Source organism: Didymella exigua (assembly GCF_010094145.1).
Source record: "Didymella exigua CBS 183.55 unplaced genomic scaffold M421scaffold_44, whole genome shotgun sequence".
NCBI classification, from domain to species: Eukaryota; Fungi; Ascomycota; class Dothideomycetes; order Pleosporales; family Didymellaceae; genus Didymella; species Didymella exigua.
Window position 1 is genome coordinate 140,392 of NW_022984818.1, and position 17,354 is coordinate 157,745.

The 17,354-nt window shown below is 58.1% G+C and overlaps 9 protein-coding genes across 9 annotated transcripts; 6 read left to right on the forward strand and 3 right to left on the reverse strand.

Annotated features, from left to right (window-relative positions):
* Positions 1-484: 484 nt before the first annotated feature.
* M421DRAFT_425277 (SAICAR synthase-like protein) lies at positions 485-5,229 on the forward strand. Its single transcript, XM_033594028.1, has 2 exons — positions 485-2,850; positions 2,962-5,229. Exons 1-2 carry the CDS (start codon positions 884-886, stop codon positions 4,928-4,930), a joined length of 3,936 nt encoding a protein of 1,311 aa, XP_033444190.1. The 5' UTR covers positions 485-883; the 3' UTR covers positions 4,931-5,229.
* A 101-nt stretch (positions 5,230-5,330) lies between these two features.
* On the forward strand, positions 5,331-6,072 carry M421DRAFT_425279 (uncharacterized protein). The gene is made up of 2 exons (XM_033594029.1): positions 5,331-5,395; positions 5,466-6,072. The coding sequence occupies exons 1-2, from the start codon at positions 5,363-5,365 to the stop codon at positions 5,610-5,612; spliced, it is 180 nt and encodes a 59-aa protein (XP_033444191.1). The 5' UTR covers positions 5,331-5,362; the 3' UTR covers positions 5,613-6,072.
* Positions 6,073-6,218: 146 nt separating this feature from the next.
* M421DRAFT_425280 (uncharacterized protein) lies at positions 6,219-7,697 on the forward strand. Its single transcript, XM_033594030.1, has 2 exons — positions 6,219-6,643; positions 6,695-7,697. The coding sequence occupies exons 1-2, from the start codon at positions 6,454-6,456 to the stop codon at positions 7,669-7,671; spliced, it is 1,167 nt and encodes a 388-aa protein (XP_033444192.1). The 5' UTR covers positions 6,219-6,453; the 3' UTR covers positions 7,672-7,697.
* A 1,240-nt stretch (positions 7,698-8,937) lies between these two features.
* Positions 8,938-9,478, reverse strand: M421DRAFT_9236 (uncharacterized protein; the record flags this gene model as incomplete). The annotated part of the gene is made up of 2 exons (XM_033598027.1): positions 8,938-9,243; positions 9,305-9,478. 2 exons carry the CDS (start codon positions 9,476-9,478, stop codon positions 8,938-8,940), a joined length of 480 nt encoding a protein of 159 aa, XP_033444193.1.
* Positions 9,479-9,519: 41 nt separating this feature from the next.
* M421DRAFT_104106 (uncharacterized protein) lies at positions 9,520-9,960 on the reverse strand (the record flags this gene model as incomplete). Its single annotated transcript, XM_033586981.1, has 1 exon — positions 9,520-9,960. One exon carries the CDS (start codon positions 9,958-9,960, stop codon positions 9,520-9,522), a length of 441 nt encoding a protein of 146 aa, XP_033444194.1.
* A 557-nt stretch (positions 9,961-10,517) lies between these two features.
* M421DRAFT_73991 (uncharacterized protein) lies at positions 10,518-11,785 on the forward strand (the record flags this gene model as incomplete). Its single annotated transcript, XM_033596996.1, has 3 exons — positions 10,518-10,566; positions 10,644-10,938; positions 11,008-11,785. 3 exons carry the CDS (start codon positions 10,518-10,520, stop codon positions 11,783-11,785), a joined length of 1,122 nt encoding a protein of 373 aa, XP_033444195.1.
* Positions 11,786-11,831: 46 nt separating this feature from the next.
* On the reverse strand, positions 11,832-14,560 carry M421DRAFT_425283 (DEAD-domain-containing protein). Its single transcript, XM_033594031.1, has 2 exons — positions 14,309-14,560; positions 11,832-14,258 (listed from the first exon to the last, which is right to left on the reverse strand). The coding sequence occupies exons 1-2, from the start codon at positions 14,429-14,431 to the stop codon at positions 11,955-11,957; spliced, it is 2,427 nt and encodes an 808-aa protein (XP_033444196.1). The 5' UTR covers positions 14,432-14,560; the 3' UTR covers positions 11,832-11,954.
* A 136-nt stretch (positions 14,561-14,696) lies between these two features.
* Positions 14,697-16,032, forward strand: M421DRAFT_425284 (DNAJ domain-containing protein). The gene is made up of 3 exons (XM_033594032.1): positions 14,697-14,950; positions 15,013-15,028; positions 15,152-16,032. The coding sequence occupies exons 1-3, from the start codon at positions 14,897-14,899 to the stop codon at positions 15,718-15,720; spliced, it is 639 nt and encodes a 212-aa protein (XP_033444197.1). The 5' UTR covers positions 14,697-14,896; the 3' UTR covers positions 15,721-16,032.
* M421DRAFT_301835 (uncharacterized protein) lies at positions 15,704-16,649 on the forward strand. The gene has a single exon (XM_033589110.1). The coding sequence runs from the start codon at positions 16,016-16,018 to the stop codon at positions 16,508-16,510; it is 495 nt and encodes a 164-aa protein (XP_033444198.1). The 5' UTR covers positions 15,704-16,015; the 3' UTR covers positions 16,511-16,649.
* Positions 16,650-17,354: the final 705 nt, after the last annotated feature.

Below are 17,354 nucleotides of genomic sequence, written 5' to 3' on the forward strand. Positions count from 1 at the left end.
CCTTGCATATTGCTGCACAAGTGGCCCAGGGGGGAGGAGGCTTGTGTCTCCGCGACCGAGCTGGCGATGGGCGCTGGGAATGACCATGCTCGTAGGCTGGGCAAAGATTGGGTACGACGGATGGAAGGCGCGGAGGGCGGGAGCAACGTCTAGCTCGAACCAAGGGCAAACTATGACAGCTGGTTACAACCTAACGACGAATACTTGACGGTGTGCAGCAATGAAAACTATGTGCAATCCACTGTTGACGGTAATGCACGCCTGGATGGTCGCGATAAGGTTGCCGTGTCGTGCCCTCTGTGAGCCCCACTTGCAGCTGCCCAAGCCATAGGGGTGCCCGTAATTGCAGAAGGTGCCAGCGAGCAAACAATCGCGCAAGGGGGCCAGGCAGAAGTTACGCACCGGGTGAGCTGTCGTCCGCAATCAACACCACAATCGCAGCAGAAGCAGCGCTCGCTCTAAGTACTGCGCCCAACACACGCAGCGCGGAGGTCGTCACCAGTAGTGCAGTTGCACGCGACGTCATTGGCTTGAGCTTTCGCCAATTATCCGTGCGCCGCCTCTTGGAGGGTGACGGCCGTCCACACACGTCCTCTGCGAGCTGGAACGTGGGTCTGCCGCCATTCTCACTCGCTGCGCCCGACGCTCTGCACCGCGAAGACCTGCCCGCCGCCGCCTCGAAACGCCCGCCAGCGCGCCCGCCAGAGCGCCTCGCACCGCGCCCCTCGCACGCTAAGCCGGCCGAATTGTGCCCTTACCGCACCCAACGACGGCTGTCCTGGCCCGCCGCGACGTCTCCCAGGCCCGTCCGGCAGTATCTGCCACACGGTCTGTCACGCCTACCGACGAGGCCCTCTCAGCGCGCCTGACCAATGTCACCCCCATGTCACCGCATCTGGACGCCCAAGGAATTACCTCACCCCCCGCATCGGTGAGGTCAAATGCGCCGCAAACCCCGGGCTCAAGCCATGGCACGCCCACCGCTCCCCGGCACGCTCAAGAGCATCTCACGCCCGTGGCAACGCCCCGCAAGCTCTCGCAGACCGGCCGCTCCAAGACGGTGCCGATTGCCCCCAAGGAGAGCCTGTGGCAGTCGTCGTTCGATCGCCCGCAGCTGGACGAGCGCGACAGCATCTTCTCGACCACATATCTAGCCTCTGACAGTCCCATCTCGTCGCCGCGGTCCAAAGCAGCAGCACACACGACTGAGCCCGACGAAGATGCCCCCGAGCACCGCTTATCAGATGTGGCTGCACCAGCGCCGCTGCAGAGGAGTCTGATCGACCCGCCCTTCTTCCGCAGGAAAGAATCCACGTACCCACCAGTCGCGCTGCAAGACCCTCAAACCATTCTAGCGACGCAATTCGCCCAGCACGTCCCAATTGAATCTGTCATGGGTCTCGAAGTCGCCCGCGAGAGCCCGCCGCCCTTCATGAGCCCCGTCGACTCCCCTGTACGCCGGTCGTCGACGCCACACAATGCAGACGCCCACTCAGCCCTGAATAAGGCATTGTCCGATACCGAGGAGCGGCGCAGGAACAGAGAATGGCGAGAAGGCAAGCCGGTGCCGTTCAGAGGCAGTGCTCCTCACGATGACCCATCAGCAGACGAGCAAGCCGTGAAGAAGATAGAAGCAGCACTACCCAAGGCAGAGCAAACAGCTTCCGGACGCAGCCGGAAAGCAAGTCACTTCCTTCGTGTGTTCAAGGATGCAGAGGGTCCAGAAGAGCAGAAGCGGGATGCACGACCCAAGGACCGCCGACCCAATGATAAAATATTCTCCACTCTCTCTGAGGAGAATGAAGCCAGTGCTCCTACACAGTCATTACAGCAGGAATCCCGTCCATCGTCCATCGTCCAAACTCCTCTTGAGAGGACATCTGAGTCTTACTTTGAGATCCCTGGCTCAGTCTCTAAGAGCAAAGACTCAGCTCCTGTATCGATTGAGGAAGTAAAGTCGAACAAGCGTCATTTGCCACGGCCTCTCCTCGAGGAGATCAGAAACTTCACCAACCTGACACCTGGTGTTGTTCCTGGATCGTCCATGTCGAGGAGCTTGCCAGCTTCCATCCTAGATAAGCTCCATGCGCACGCGTCTAGATTGACAGGTCCTGGGTCTCACGAAGAGTCGGTTGATTACTTTCGGGCCAAGGAAAAGGATAGCACGAATCAGTCACCGGCATCTGAAGAAGATGAAGACTCCGAGCGCGAACAGATCTCGTCGGCTTTGTATTTCCCTCATCGGCAACACAAGGCGGCAGAGCCAAGCACCCCATCTGAAGAGACACGAAGACTCGAGCTGCCCCAGAACCGTAAGAGAGACTCAATTCATGCGGGCAAAGTACCCAGAGGTTGGGAAACAGGAGATGATGTTCAAACTCCTGAAGAAGTAGAAATTTCTCTACAGTCCCAAGATACCAATCAATGCCTACATGGTGACATTGCTGCGACAGCATCAGTGCAGAAAGAAAACGACAAGCCGTTGACATCTGCGTCGTCCGATGCAGTTCCAGATGAATCTGAATCTGAAATTGAGTCGCTAGCAGAGTCCACGCAGTCACTTCTTGGCTATGAATCGAGCGCGACTGACGACCTAGGAACGACACCCACTGCAACGATGGTCAAGTCGGAACACAAGCCTGTAACAGCTCAAGCACCTGCTCCAGTAGCGCAGCCACCGGCACCACTTGGTGCTGTGGAGTTGAAACCGTACAACCATCAGGTTGGCGGTCATTCTACGGTGTATCGCTTCTCAAGAAGAGCCGTGTGCAAACAACTCAACAACCGCGAGAACGAGTTTTACGAGACGGTCGAGAGGCACCATCCTGAGCTGCTAGATTTTCTGCCAAGGTATGACCATCACTATGAGAGCATTTTGCTTTGATACTGAAACACCAGCAAAGATGTTGGCCCTACTCTATGTGTATAATGCAGATCGCTAACGTTATGCTGTCACTTTAGGTACATCGGCGTTTTGAACGTGACTTATCGCAAAGCGCCAAAGAAGAAAAAGAAAGACAAGACAAAAGCAGATCCAGAATCCACAGCTTCAGCTGCTCCGCCTAGTGGAACTACCAAGGAGCCAGCTTCCCAGGAGACGAAAGCGGAGGATCAGCCCAGGGTTGTTAGTCATTCGCAGCAGCAAACGCCTGCACCGCAGGTTATTTTCGCGAACAACCGACATATCATCCCCGACAACTTGTTTGGAATGCCACCGAGATCAGCTACACCGGATCCATGGACAGGCAGCGGTTCCTTCTCCTCACAGTACCACCGAAGGAACCAAAGTGTGCAGGACTGGCGCTCGAACGGCCCAGATAGACCTCCGATGAGGCACCATAGCAGTTGGGGTGTTACAACCATCAATCGAAAGCTGCAAGAAGAAGTGCTTCGTCAGGTGTTTGCACCTCCCACTATCCATCTTCGTCAGCGTCACCAGCACCACGGTATTAGCACTCGCAGATCAGGTAGCGATAATGCGCAATCTGTGGCAGGATCTGCGCCGTCTATGAGACGCAACAGCACAGACGTGTCTGTTTTGCAACCAGGACGCGAAGAGTCTCCGCGCAAGCAGATTTTGAGAGCAAATGCGGAGGCACGTCGGCAAGCTTCTGATGTAAGCGATCTTGCTGTGAGCTTCGGGTCGCCAGAGGAGCTTAGGTCGCGGAATGCAGACTCGCTGCAGCCGCCATCGAGCAATGTCCCTCGACGAAGGCACTCCGGCAGCGGACTTGTACGGAGGCCACTCGGACTGGACTCGGATCGAAGACATAACCTCGAGTTCTATGAAGAAGATGGCTATGGAGGAGATGGAGAAGAGGAGGTCTTCGCTATGGACGAAGACCGAAAGCCACTCTCACCCACAAAAAGCGACATGAAGGATCAGCCTGCGCCTTCCGGTAATGTGCCAAGTCTGGGAAGCTCTGCGTCTGAACCGGAAGCCTTGATGCTCCCAGCTCCTGTCATAACTAAGAAGAAGGCAGAGCCACCAGCGATTGGTGAACCCTCAAACCCCGAAGAAGCCCAGCAACAGCCTGATGAGCGTGTACAGCACTTCATTCTACTTGAGGACTTGACCGCAGGCATGTCTCGACCTTGCGTTTTGGATCTGAAGATGGGCACCCGTCAGTATGGCGTCGAGGCTGATGAGAAGAAACAAAAGTCGCAACGTCGCAAGTGTCAAATGACCACCAGTCGGGAGCTTGGTGTGCGCGTTTGCGGCATGCAAATTTGGAATGTGAAGACGCAAAGCTATCTTTTCGAGGACAAGTACTACGGCCGTGACCTCAAGGCTGGTAGAGAGTTCCAGGACGCGCTGAAGAAATTCTTCTGGGACGGCACTGGCTACAAGGCGGCTAATCGACACATCCCTGTGATTCTAGAGAAGATCAGTCAGCTTGAACGCAAGATCAGGAAACTGCCAGGCTACAGATTCTACGCCAGCAGTCTGCTCATGCTGTACGATCGAGGCGACGGCGAGTATAAAGAAAGGGAGGCTTCGTCCCAACAGAACGGCGTGACCACACCGAGTGGCGATGACCTATCCGCTGCGCCGTCAGCTGCGCCCTCTGGCCCGACGTCCCCCGGACCAGCGCCCACATCGAGCGCGGCACCACCAAAGGATAAGCCAGAGATTAAGCTCAGGATTGTCGACTTCGCCAATTGCGTCACCGCCGAGGACACGCTTGAAGGCGCATCATGTCCGCCAAAAGACCCTGATGAGGTAGATAGGGGCTACCTGCGCGGATTGCGGTCGCTGCGGTTGTATTTCCAACGCATCTACCATGACATCAACGAAGAGTGGGTGGAGCGCGGCGAAGGTGAAGGCATGGCTCGCGGAAGCCATCACCACGGACCCGGACTTGGCGAGGCTGGAGCCGGATGGATGGACGAACCTGGTGGTGAAGACACGGGATACGTCAGTTTTTGAGGAGATCGTCTCAGTTGCGCCAGCGTGGAGGGAGAGTATTGTGTTACTTAAGATACCATGTGAAGTTTGGTAAGTTCTCCAGCGCATTGTGAGTTTATCCAGCATGGCGTTTGGTGTTCGCGCAAGACAAAGTATCGAAATTGTAGTTTTGGGCATGCATCGGAGTACTGCTTTGCATAGGCGGATCACTGGTCAGGGAGAGTTTGGGTACGGTCTATTTGTTGTATAGTATACTTAGAGTGATATTTGTCGTGCAAGCGTAGCAATGCAGCAATTGTAATCAAATATTATTCTTCGCTCCTGCCGTGTTGTTTTTGTAAGATGTTAAAGGCAAGCACGCTAGCGAGGTGGGTTTTGGCGATTTCTCATGGTTGTCGACCGCCAAAAACAACACCCCAAGACTGTCAGCCTCACAATCAGCCTTGCGTCATCATGCCGCCTCCGCCAGACGACGTCCTGCTCTCGGTACGTGCCTAATGATGTTCAAATGGCCACACGGCGGCCTAGCTAGACTTCGCTTCTGACATCCACATAGATGCAGTCATCTCTCCGCAATGCCCTGGCGTCCTTCGGACCTGACAGTAGACAGTACCTCATGATCAAGCACATGGTCGCTGAATACGAGGCTAAGCTTGCCCTCGAGAGCTTGTCGTTGGAGATGGATGATGGAATGGAGCGTTGAGGCTGGGAGGCGACGAGCGGGCCGACATAGAAGGGAATCGACTTGGCGCACTTGTTCTGATGTCCAGATACGAACCGTACCTGCGAAGTCTTTGATGAGTTAATTTGGCTGGACTGCTCTATCGGCCCTTGTATCGTCTATCCCATGCTGCCTCACGCTCAACGCTTGGCTGCCACTACACCATCGGATCTGGGCGCATTCACCATCGGATCTGGCAAATTCTTATGAGGGGTCTGAATCTGCCGAATCAAGACCCTATGCCCTGTGGCAACCCATCACGTGTCTACCGCTTTCACGCATTTCTATCACGCTATTGGACAATACCTGGACGGAGTCACGTCCGTTCCCACATCCGCGGTGGGCATCCAGAGAAAAATAAGCCTCGCCTCCGCCGGTGTACAGCCTTACTTCAAGTCGGCAATCTTCCTCTCTCAAGCCTCATTTATGGTAAGCTCGTCCTCAAACATGTGACTCGCCGACGGCGCAAATCTGTAAAGCTCTAGCGGCGGAAGTGTTCGGTCGGTGAGCCGTCGACCACACGGAGTAGACCCCGCAAGTTCGCGCTCGGTGGTGATCAGCACACGCAAAACGTCGATTGTCGACGTTCAAAACTTAGGAGTTGCTGAGCAGGCGATGTCCAACGGCTGCAAGGACTACTACTAGTGCACATGCAAGTATCGGTCCTCCTCTGCAGCATACGTCAAGGCGTCCTTTCAGTCAAAGCTCAATGATTGTCCACTTTGCGACTCACATATCCGTGCCTCTGGATCGTAGCAGCCACAGTTTAATATTTGTGGCCGGCAACATTTCTTTCGTTTGATAATACAACCCTATACCGGGCATGGAATTCATCGCATGGATATGTCTTTCCTGGGGACTGGTAGTGCAGGCCGCACCTCTGTCAAAAGAGGACGCACTTGAGATCAGGAATAACGAGAATATACACATCATAACTGGCGAGCCGGCCAGAGATCGGACAATATTCGTGGTCGTGGCTATCTTTTGCACAACAATCCTTGCCTTCCTGCTGGGTATGAGGCCTCCCAACCACAGCAATTGCATGAAGACTAACATGACCGTAGGATCTCGTATACGCCGGTTGAATCGAGGCATCCGATCAAGACGAAACTTTATGGCACCCCTCCTCCTCGCCATATACATCACGGTCGCATGCTACATCATTATATCCGCAGCATTGGTGTCTGGGCAAGGGCTATACACGTACAAGCTTTGCGACGCTGGGACGTGGGTGTGCTTAATGTTCTACATCATGGCCAAAGGTTTCGTGTACGCCTTTCTGGTTGAACGCGTCCACATCGTCCGCGCGCCTTTCGTTAGCCGCGGCAAAGATAAGGTCTACATCGCCTGCCTTGTTCCCGCGATGATCATGTATACCGGCATATCCCTTAACTCGTATTTCTGGCGCGTCACCGCAATGCACGAGTCGGATGGCCGTTGTCACTTTGGCATCGAGAGCCAGGCGTCGATACCGATCCTGAGCGTCAACATCATCACGAACGTTGGTCTTACTGGTGTGTTCTTCTACCTCCTGCGACCAATTATCAAACTTCATGGCATGCCCACCGTTTCTGCTGCACTCTCGCGGACCAGCAAAACAGAGCCAGTAATTGCGAGAGGTGAGACGGCCGTCCAGAGGAACATCAAGACTTTGTTAACGAAGAGCATCATCGGCGCAATCTTGATCGAGCTTCCCGTGGCAGCGAACATGATACAGTTCCTCGTCACAGGTGGCAGGGAATTGGGCATGATGTGTTTGGCCTTCTGTATGGGCGACGTGTTCTGGGATGCACTGGTCATTCACTGGCTAACTTTTGGGTCATCGGCCGCGGCCGAGAAGGATTTGCTACGCTCGACAGACGCGAGCTCAAGGCGGGCATTGACAAGACAGCAAAGCAATACTCCATCAAGAGCAAGTAGTCAGCGAGAGGTGAGGGAAGTACCAGTGAAAGCACCTGAGCCGGCGTTTGCGCAAGCTCCGGATCCTGAGATGGCAATTTGCCATGAATCAGCCAAAGGGCCGTTCTCGTTGCGGCGATGAGACACGCAACAATACACATGATTCCAAGTTCAACCACGTGTTCCTATTCTGCTGCGGACTTTATCTACATTTTCCCCGCGAAACCCACGCGGCCGAAAGTCTGTTCCCCGGGTGGCGTATATTGGTCCGGAGCTCGGTCCTTCGAGCGCTAACAAACGTTGAACTTACAAATTATTGAAGAGCTAACTAGTGGACTCGGCTAGAGTGATATGCCGAAACTTAGGATGCGATTGACAGACCATAACGTAGGGCGTTGCTCGGATCATTTGTCATGAATTGTGAGTACTTGGCATGTCACCATGTCCAGGTCACCATGTCAAGGTGAAGTCAGCAGCTCTCAAGTTCCGTCACGAGCCCACCATGAGGAGGGCACGCCAGTAGTAAGCGAGGTACTGCCGTTGCAGTCAAGTCGCTGGATATGCGTTCTTCAAATATTATAGGCAAGGCTCTTCGACATTGCGGACCATAATCAGAGCATCCAGTCGAGGGGACTGCAACGTTTCCATCAGCGCAAATCCGCCTCGCATGCACATGAACTCGGCCTGTAACACCTCACCAACTCAGCCGGACGCAGCACCACGGGCCTGCGCGTCTTCGAATACCCGGGCTATCGCGCGTCTGGCAGCCACCGACATGCCGTTTTCCTGGATGCATTAGACCCTACACTACACCACACTACACATGCACAGTCGTGGAGTGGTGGTGGTTGTAGAAACGGGGCGAGTCGATAGACGCCGTGCTCGACTTGAAATGCACATGTGACCTCGGCAGCATGTGGCGCTGCATAGCGCAGGCAATCGTTGACGGGCGGTATTGCACAGCTGAGCAGAGGAGTGTGAGAACACCTCGCACGACGCGATCAGAACGTCAGTGTCTTCGCGACCGTCGTGGCTTCAATGCACGGGCTCGTGGTGGCCAGCCGTTGTAGTCGATTTCGACCTCACATTCACGCGCTTACCCAACAAGGTAGGAATAAAGCCTATGTAGGTAACTGCCAGACTCGAACAGGTGATCCACCAAGTCAATCTGCGGTCGCTGAGTCCCACTTAACTGATCGTTGAGAACTGTGGTGGTGGCCCTTGCCGACATTACCAAAGGACCCCTTTTTCCGCAGACGCAGGTCAGTCCACCACGCATGCTGGAAGTCTCGCTCCGTGATGTGGTACATTGCACCGCTGGTGACACGCACGACCTGGAAGCCGGTGGTGTCGACACACTGGCAGCGGAGCGCGACGCGTTCGCCCGACGCAAATCGGCACGCCAGGACTAGCAGCACGCCAGGACTAGCAGCACGCCCGGGCTCCGTTTGAAATGCTCCCATGGCGCCAGGCCGCCTGCTATCTTCCAGGTCGCAAGCTGGTTTGTGGCGAAGGGGTGCCACGGCAGGACGGGGGCGGATACCTTGACGCCGTTGTTTGTCAGTGCGAAGGTGGTGTGCGTCGACTGGGAGAACATGTGCGTCGACGACTCAAAGTCCCGGGAGTACCTCGCGAATGCCGATATGCCTTGTTGTTCTGATCGGTTCGCAGCCAAGCGGGTTTCGTGCTTGCTTGGTCTCCACGCGAAGAGACTCTGGTCGTTGGTGTTGCTCATGATCTCTTCCTGAAGGCGCACGAATGCCTTGCTGCCTTACGCCGTATAGGAGCGGCATGTTGATGTCGAAGATTCCGAGCATGCTGCACGCCACGCCCTCGATGCGCGTGGTGACGCGGTTTGCCGCCCAGCTCATCCTGTGCGCGATGCTCAAGGTTCCTAGCTCCGTTTCCCCGCTCAAGACTTTGGCGTCGACCCCTGTCATGACTGCCATGGCGGTGGCAATGGAGCTTTGTGCTTTCGTCCCTATACATTTCACCTTTGGTCGTAGAGTGCCATATGCGGTGGTGCGAAGAGCTCTTGCAGCGTCCACCCTCTTGTGGACCGCCTTGCGCCCGTCAGATCTTCGAAAATGTCCTCGCCACCATGTGTGACGTCTTGAAGGAATGCGTAGCACACAAAGGACTGCCGGTACCATCGGAACGTGCTGTTGATGGCTTCGCTCAGCTCCGCTGATGACTTTTTATCAACGCAACACGTGTCCACCCACGCGTAGCAGAGGTTTTCCTTGAGAGCCTGCTCACATGTCTTGCGTATATTCCAGGCTCCAAGACCATCTAACTCGTTCAGTTTGCGGATGTGTTCAAAAGTGACCTCGGACTCGCCCCAAGTGTGGGAGAGGATGGCGTAAGGTGGGATGCGCGCTTCATCGTCAAAGCGCTCAAGCTTCAGTGTGTAAGCATCGATCGGATACATGCTTGAGGGAAGGCGGCCTAGACCAAAGAGGAAGGAGAAGTTGGTGCTAGTCGGAGCAAGTGCGGACCACGACGCTGACGAAGGAGGCAGGCGGGCGCATGTTCAGCCGTCTCAGCCTCGATCTTGGATGTGAACAGGTCGACTTTATTTCCCTGCCACAACAATTAACGGTTACAAATACATCAAAGTAAGCTTCGATACCCTCCTGGCTGGGTAGGCCGGAGCTGGCCCTAAACATTCCCATTGGCATCTGCGCTTCCATGGTCGCACGCTTGAGCGCCGCTCAAGTATGACAATCCATCGCACCACTGGAAACAAAAGGAACCAAACTCTACTTCCGCGCCATGCTCGAACTACAACTCGTCGTGAACTTGTCGTGGGTGCACGTGGATCCGGTTCGTGGGCGGCCTGACAGCGAACCCTGGCGCCGTTCCCGCCCGCTTGGCATCTCCATGACCATCGCGAAGCAGTCAGCAACCATGCACCACAGCCCAACGCTGGAGAATATAGAGATCGAGCCGCATCTCCACCTCGAACAACTGCACGTGTGACATCATATGCCGCAACCTCACAAGGAGAAATTACATGCCGCTTGTGATGAATGCCGTAAGCCACCCTCAAACTCCATTGTGATTCGTGACTTGCCAGGCTTCATTGACAGAAGACGTGGCTAACGTGCAAAGGGACGCGGAAGTTGAAGTGCTCGGGCGACAAGCCGTGTTGTGGAAGATGTCGGAGGGAGGAGATGGAGTGTGTGTACTCGCCAAGGAAGACCATGGGGCGGCCGAGGAAGAGAAGGAGGGAAGAGGGGGACGAGCTGGACGATGGAGCGGCAACTATAGCTATCCAGGATGGTCACGAAAGCATCGACGGCTTCACCGGCTTCGGACTTGTCGATATGCCGGAGTTTGCGCTGCACGCTGAGAACGAGGTGTACGCTCAAGACACGAGTCTGGCCGGCGTTGCCATCTACGAACCGTCGCCCCCAACGACCAATCTCGAGGAAGCAACCCTTTTATTCCAACACGCGGATGCTCACGACCAAAGCTTCGTCGACACGTCCCTAATCGACCCCTCCCCAATCGACACGTCCCTAATCGACCCCTCCCCAATCGACACGTCCCCAATCGACCCCTCCCTCTGGGACGCCCAAGCAGCCCCCTCCACGCAACCCAGCTACGCAGCCGCCATCCAAGCCACGCCGCCCTACCACGCAGCACTGGGCCCGTGCATCTGCCTCTCACTCACATACCTCACCCTAACAGAGCTACAAACCGTCCCGACGCTCTCCTTCCCACGCGTGCTCCAGCCCCTCCGCCACGCGAGCGGGACAATAGCAACCGTCCTCCGCTGCCCGACATGCCCACTCGACCGCTTCAGCGCAATGCAAAACGTATCCAGCATCAGCGCGCTCTTCAAAGCACTCCTGGAGCGCTTCAGCAACGCGCTGCGCGAGATAGACGCCGAGGCGGACCGTCTGCGGGCCGCGCGCGCCACGAAGCCGTTCCGCATGGGCGACGGGAGCCCCGCGCTCGCGCACCTGCACACGGGTGCGCCCGATTGCCCGCTGGGCTTCGATGTCGCGCTTGATCCGGATGTGTGGCGCGCGCTTGTCAAGACTGCGCTTAGGGCGGAGGTCGACGGCGGCGGGAGTAATCCAATGCCGCTTGCGGTGCTGCTGGAGGAGGCAGAGGAGAGGCAGGGGAGGTGGCATCGCGACGAGAGGTTTCTTGGGGGGGAGGGAAGGGGCGAGGATGGGGGGAAGTGTGAGAGTTTGGGCGCGGAGCATGTTAGGCGGGCGATGGGCATGTTGGACTGGTCGTGAAGGGGGGCAGACTCTGATGCGATGCGATGCGATATGATGCGATGTGATGCGATATGATGTGATGCAATACAATGTGATGCGATGCGATGTGATGTGATGCAATACAATGTGATGTGATGCGATGTAGTGCAATGTGGATATCTCGCCATGCACACACTGGCCAGACGGCTTAGCCAAGCAGCCTGGCAGCCATGTCTTCCATGTCCTCGAGCGTTTCCGGCTGCTCGACCACGTGCCGCGCGTCCCTGCCCCTTCTGCGCTTCTTCCTGCTGCTCCCCGCGTCGTCTTCCGAGTCGGACTGGAACCATTTCTTCGGCTTCTTGTCGACCAGTTGCGGCGCTTCCTCGGCATCGTCGTCCCCGTCGTCCGCGTCGCTCGACTCGGCGTCGGCTCTGAACTGCGCGAGCAAGTCTTCGCCGTTGTCCGGGAGCTGGAGGCCGCCGTCCTCGTCGTCAGACGCCGCGACCAGCTCGCCTCGCTCCTTGTCCTTGCGTTTCCGGAGCTTCTCCCTGCGCTTCTCGCGGGCCGCGGCCTTGTCGTCGACGTCAGCTTGCTCGACAACCTGGCGCGCCTGCTCGACAAACTTCTGTCGCTGCGCCTCCGGCAGCCCGCGGGCCTTGAAGTCGGCCTCGTTCTCCAGCTCGTAGACCGCGTGCGGGTTGCCGTCGTCGTCGTACACAATCTTCTTGCCCTTGTCCATGAACTGCAGCAGCTTCTTCTTGGACTTGAGCAGCTTCTCGCGGCGGTTCGAGTCAATGACCAGGGGCTGCGAGGCGCCCGCGAGGTTGACGACCTTGCCGCCAGACAGCGATGGATCGGTGGTCTCGTCGATGCCAAAGGTGTCGTTGTCGGCGGCGGCGTCGCCGTCGTCGCTGTCGGCGGGGATGCGGCGCTTGACGGCCATGAAGTCGTCGTCGCCGTCGTCGACGTCGCGGACGAGCTTCTTGTAGTGCTCTGCGAGAACGTCCTGGTTCTGGCGCTCGAACATGCGGTCGTACTTTGTTCGCACGGGCTTCGCGTCCTTTGGGTCTTCGTCGTCGTCCGAGTCGTCTGATGGTTCCGTCTTCTCTCTGTTTGCCTGCTTCTTCGCTTTGCTGTCGTCGTCTTGCAGGAACTTGATCCGCGGTGTTCCCGGCAGACCCAGGCTTGCGGCGTAGGCTTCGAGGTTGTACTCGCTCAGCTTGAAGACGTCCTTGTCTCTCTGCAGGTAGAGCGACTTGACGTGTGTCATAAAGGCCTTCTGGCCGAGGTACTTGATCGAGGCATCCTTGAAGTTCATGCTCTGTAGCTGCTCCCGGATGCAAGTCCTCTTCTTCTGGCGCACGTTGATGACCTCGATGGGGACCTTTTTCTGCTCGAGGCGCCGGAGCATGCCCTCCTCCTCGCTCGGTGCCAAGAACAAAACACCCCGGCCCTCGCGGTTGTAACGGGCGGTGCGGCCAACGCGGTGGATGTACGTGTCGACGTCGTCGGGGCAGTCGACCTGGATGACGAAATCGACGGCCGGGAAGTCAAGGCCGCGGGCGGCGACGTCTGTCGCGAACAGACAAGAGTTCTTGGCGGCCGAGAATTTGGCAGTCGTGTCCAGGCGAGCACCCTGCTTCTGGCGACCGTGGATGTGGAGCAGTGGGATGCCGGGCTGCATGTGGCGGAAAGACTCGTAGACGAAGCGCACCGTCTTGGCCGAGGAGAAGAAGCACAGAATCTTGGACTTTTTGCTCGCCTGCAGGAAGCTCCACAGCGTGTCCATCTTGTCCTCGATGGGGCAGACAATGTAGTTTTGCCGGAGGCCGTTGGGGGTCGCGCTCTTGTCCTCGCCGTGAACGGACACGTACTCGGGCTCGTGGAGGCTGAGGCGGGCCAGGTCCGACACCCTCCTCGACTGGGTTGCGGAGAAGAGCAGGGTCTGGCGGTCCCTGGGGAGGTATTCGACAATGGCATCGACGTCCTTCTGGAAGCCCATGTCGAGAATGCGATCGGCCTCGTCCAGGACCAGCATCTTCAGGTCGTCGACGTGGAAGGCTGCCGTCTGCGACAGGTGCTGCAGCATGCGGCCGGGGGTTGCGACCAGGATGTTCATTCGCGTCAGCGCGTCGCGCTCGGCCTCGAGGCTCTTCCCCCCAATCAGCAGCCCCGCGGCGAACATGTGGCCGTGTCTTCCAATCTTGCGCAGCACGTCGAAGATCTGGATGGCGAGCTCGCGCGTCGGCGAGAGGATCAGGGCGCCGAGGCCCGCGTCGGCGCCCACGTGCTGGAGGCGGTACAGGTTCTCGAGGACGGGGAGGATAAAGGACAGCGTCTTGCCGCTGCCCGTCTTTGCGGCACCGAGTATGTCGTGGCCCTGGAGGGCAAGCGGGATGGCCTTGGCCTGGACGTCGGTCATGACGGCGAAGTGGCATGCTTTGAGGCCGGCCTTGGTCGGCTCGGAGAGGGGCAGGTCGGTGAAGTCGCTGTAGGAGCCCGACTTTGGTTCCTGTGCGCGTCAGCAGGTCGGCTCGAGCAGGGCGTTGTCTGCCGTCGTACCAGCGCCGCAACGGCCGCCTCCAGCTGCTCGACGTCGACATGGTCGCGCTTGCGCTTGGTGGCAGAGGTCTGCTTTGCAGCCGTCGTGGGCCGCGTGCGAGCGGAGATTCGTGCGCCGCCCATGGTTTCAGTGCACGTCGCGCAGAATTTTGGCAGAGCAGCGCGGGAGCGGTGAATTTTGGTGCAGCGGAGCGGTGAATTCTGGTGGCGCGGCGCGGTGAATTTTGGTGGCGCGGCGCGGTGAATTTTGGTGGAGCGGCGCGGTGAATTTTGGTGGAGCGGCGCGATGAATTTTGGTGGAGCGGCGCGACGAATTCTGGTGGAGCAGCGCACAGGCTCTCTCGAGCGGGACGACCCCCGCCGTCTTGTCGCGCCGCGTGTTGGACGTCGACACGACAGCCGACCGCTTCGTCCACCCGACAAGCGACAGCAGTCCTCACCCGCCGACGACAGCAGTCCACATCCCGGGCAGCAGTCCACATTGCCCGGCGACAGCAGTCCACATCCCCCGGCGATAGCAGTCCATATTCCCGGGCGACAGCAGTCCATACCCCCCGGCGACAGCAGTCCACACCCCCCGGCGACAGCATGGCGGACGACATCGAGGCCGAGCTGGCGGCGGCAGGCAAGGAGCTGGACAAGGTGCGTCGCCGTCGCGCAGACGCGCACACGCACACGCACACGCGCCGCTGACAGGCCGCCAGGACGAGGAGATTGAGCGTACGTCGGGCGCAAGCCGCACCTGCACCCGCACCTGCACCCGCACCTGCACCCGCACCTGCACCCGCGCCCGCACCTGCGCCCGCACCTGCGCCCGCGCCGCTGCATGCTGACGGCCCCCAGGCATCCGCAACGTCTTCAGCCTCAACGCCTACGCCGTGCTCGACCTGCAGCCCGGCGTGCCCGACGCGGACATTAAAAAGGCCTACCGCGCCAAGTCGCTGCTCATCCACCCCGACAAGACGCCCAACCCCAACGCGCCCGACGCCTTTGACCGCCTCAAAAAGGCCCAGACGGTGCTGCTCGACGAGAAGCTGCGCACCCGCCTCGACGAGGACACGGCCGACGCCCGCATGCTGCTGATGCGCGACCGCAAGCTGACGGCCGACGACGCCGAGACGCGCAGCCCAGAGTTCCTCGCCGCCTGGCGCGACAAGACGGCCTGGGTCATCCGCGACAACGAGCTGCGCCGCCAGCGCCAGATGAAGGCCCAGATGCGCGACGAGGGCCGCCAGCAGCGCAAGGACGAGGAGGAGGCCGTCGACCGCAAGCGCAAGCGCGACCACGACCAGGCCTGGGAGAAGTCGCGCGACACCCGCATCAACAGCTGGCGCGACTACCAGCAGGGCAAGCAGCCCGCCGACGGCGATGCCAAGAAGAAGAAGAAGAAGAAGGTCAAGGCGCTTGGCTGAGCTGGGCTGGGCTGCAGCAGGGAACAGTACACCGCACCTCACGCCGTCGACCTGGAGTCTGGCGATGCAGGCAGCAGGCAGTAGGCAGTAGGCAGCAGGCAGTAGGCAGCAGACAGCAGACAGTAAGCAGCAGACAGCAGACAGCAGACAGCAGACAGTAGGCAGCAGACAGCCGACACGAACAAAAAGCCCACACTCGCTGGTCGTCTTACTCGGATACCCCGTCGTGCACCGCGGCCTCGCACGCGTGACCATGGATTCTAGATGCGTAGAGTAGAGTAGCTATCGTACATTTATGCCCACGCTCTCCCGCTCTCCAAAGTCACGGGCATGTGCATCCACGCATGCATCCACGCATACATCCACACATACATCCACACATACATCCACTTGCCCTGTCATGCCGTGCTTGCGCGTCCACCAATGCCTCGCATGCTCGGCCCAGTCTGGTCCAGTCGAGCAAATCCGGGCCCTCCTCCGCCACCGCCATGGCACCTCCAGCGCGACGCACCAGACCCCGCAACGTACGCGTGCGCGTGCACAGAGCAGAGCCCTCGGTGCGGACAGAGCAGAGCCCTCGGTGTGGACAGACCAGAGCCCTCGGTGCGGACGGCTAGACGACGTCGTAGTCTGGTGCACGAGTCCGGCACTGGCTCGAACGCAGATGCTTCCGTGGCCGCGCGCTGCAAGTCACCGCGTGCATGACGCGCCGCCCCTGCCGCCGCCGCTGCACGACTTCCGCCGCCTCCTCCTCCGGGCCAATGGAGCGCGTCGCGGGCGCGCTTATTGAACGCCCGCAGCCACCGTCGGTGCTTGGAGGCGAAGACAAGACGTGGACCTCAGTAGGTCATTACTTGGTAAACCTTTGTAAACCTTTGTAAACCTTTGTAAACCTTTGTAAACCTTTGTAAACCTTTGTAAATCTTTGTAAACCTTTGTAAATCTTCTTCGTAAACTACCTGCTCTGCTCTGCTCTGCTGTCAGGCCCGACTATCCTACAGAGACCACACCGTGTCTCGTCTAAATTGCCAGAATGCGTGCCGGTGGACACGGCTGTGCCATAATACATGTCGGTGGACACGGCTATGCCAGAATACATGCCGGTGGACACGGCTGTGCCAGAATGCATACCGGGACTTGGCACGGAAACAGCAGGCCTTGCGCAAAGGCAACAACACGCGTGCATCGGACCCGTCGAGAATGATGGCGTCCGTGGTATCTCAAATTCAAGGACGGAAAACGTGTCTATCGTGTGTCGTACAGGACGACGCGGGGACTTGCACATGGCGGTGCGCTTCGTCCTGTGGGGAGCGGGTGGTGAGGCGCGACTGGGATGCTGCAGTCGGCAACGGGATGCCAGGTCTGAAACGGACGACTGAACACGTCGTACCACGTTGAACGGGTTTTTCGACCGTTGTTGAGCCGTCCAAGGTCAACGGTCATCGCCACTTTCCCTGCTTCTGTCCTGCTCCAGCACCGAGTGGGTATTCAATCGTCACCGCCACTCACTCTCCCTCCAATCTTACTCCGGCTCCTCGTAGATTCAACCGTCATCGCCCTTCCATCTACCCCAGCACCTCATGAATATTCAACCGTCATCGCCCTTTCATCTACCCCAGCACCTCATGAAGATT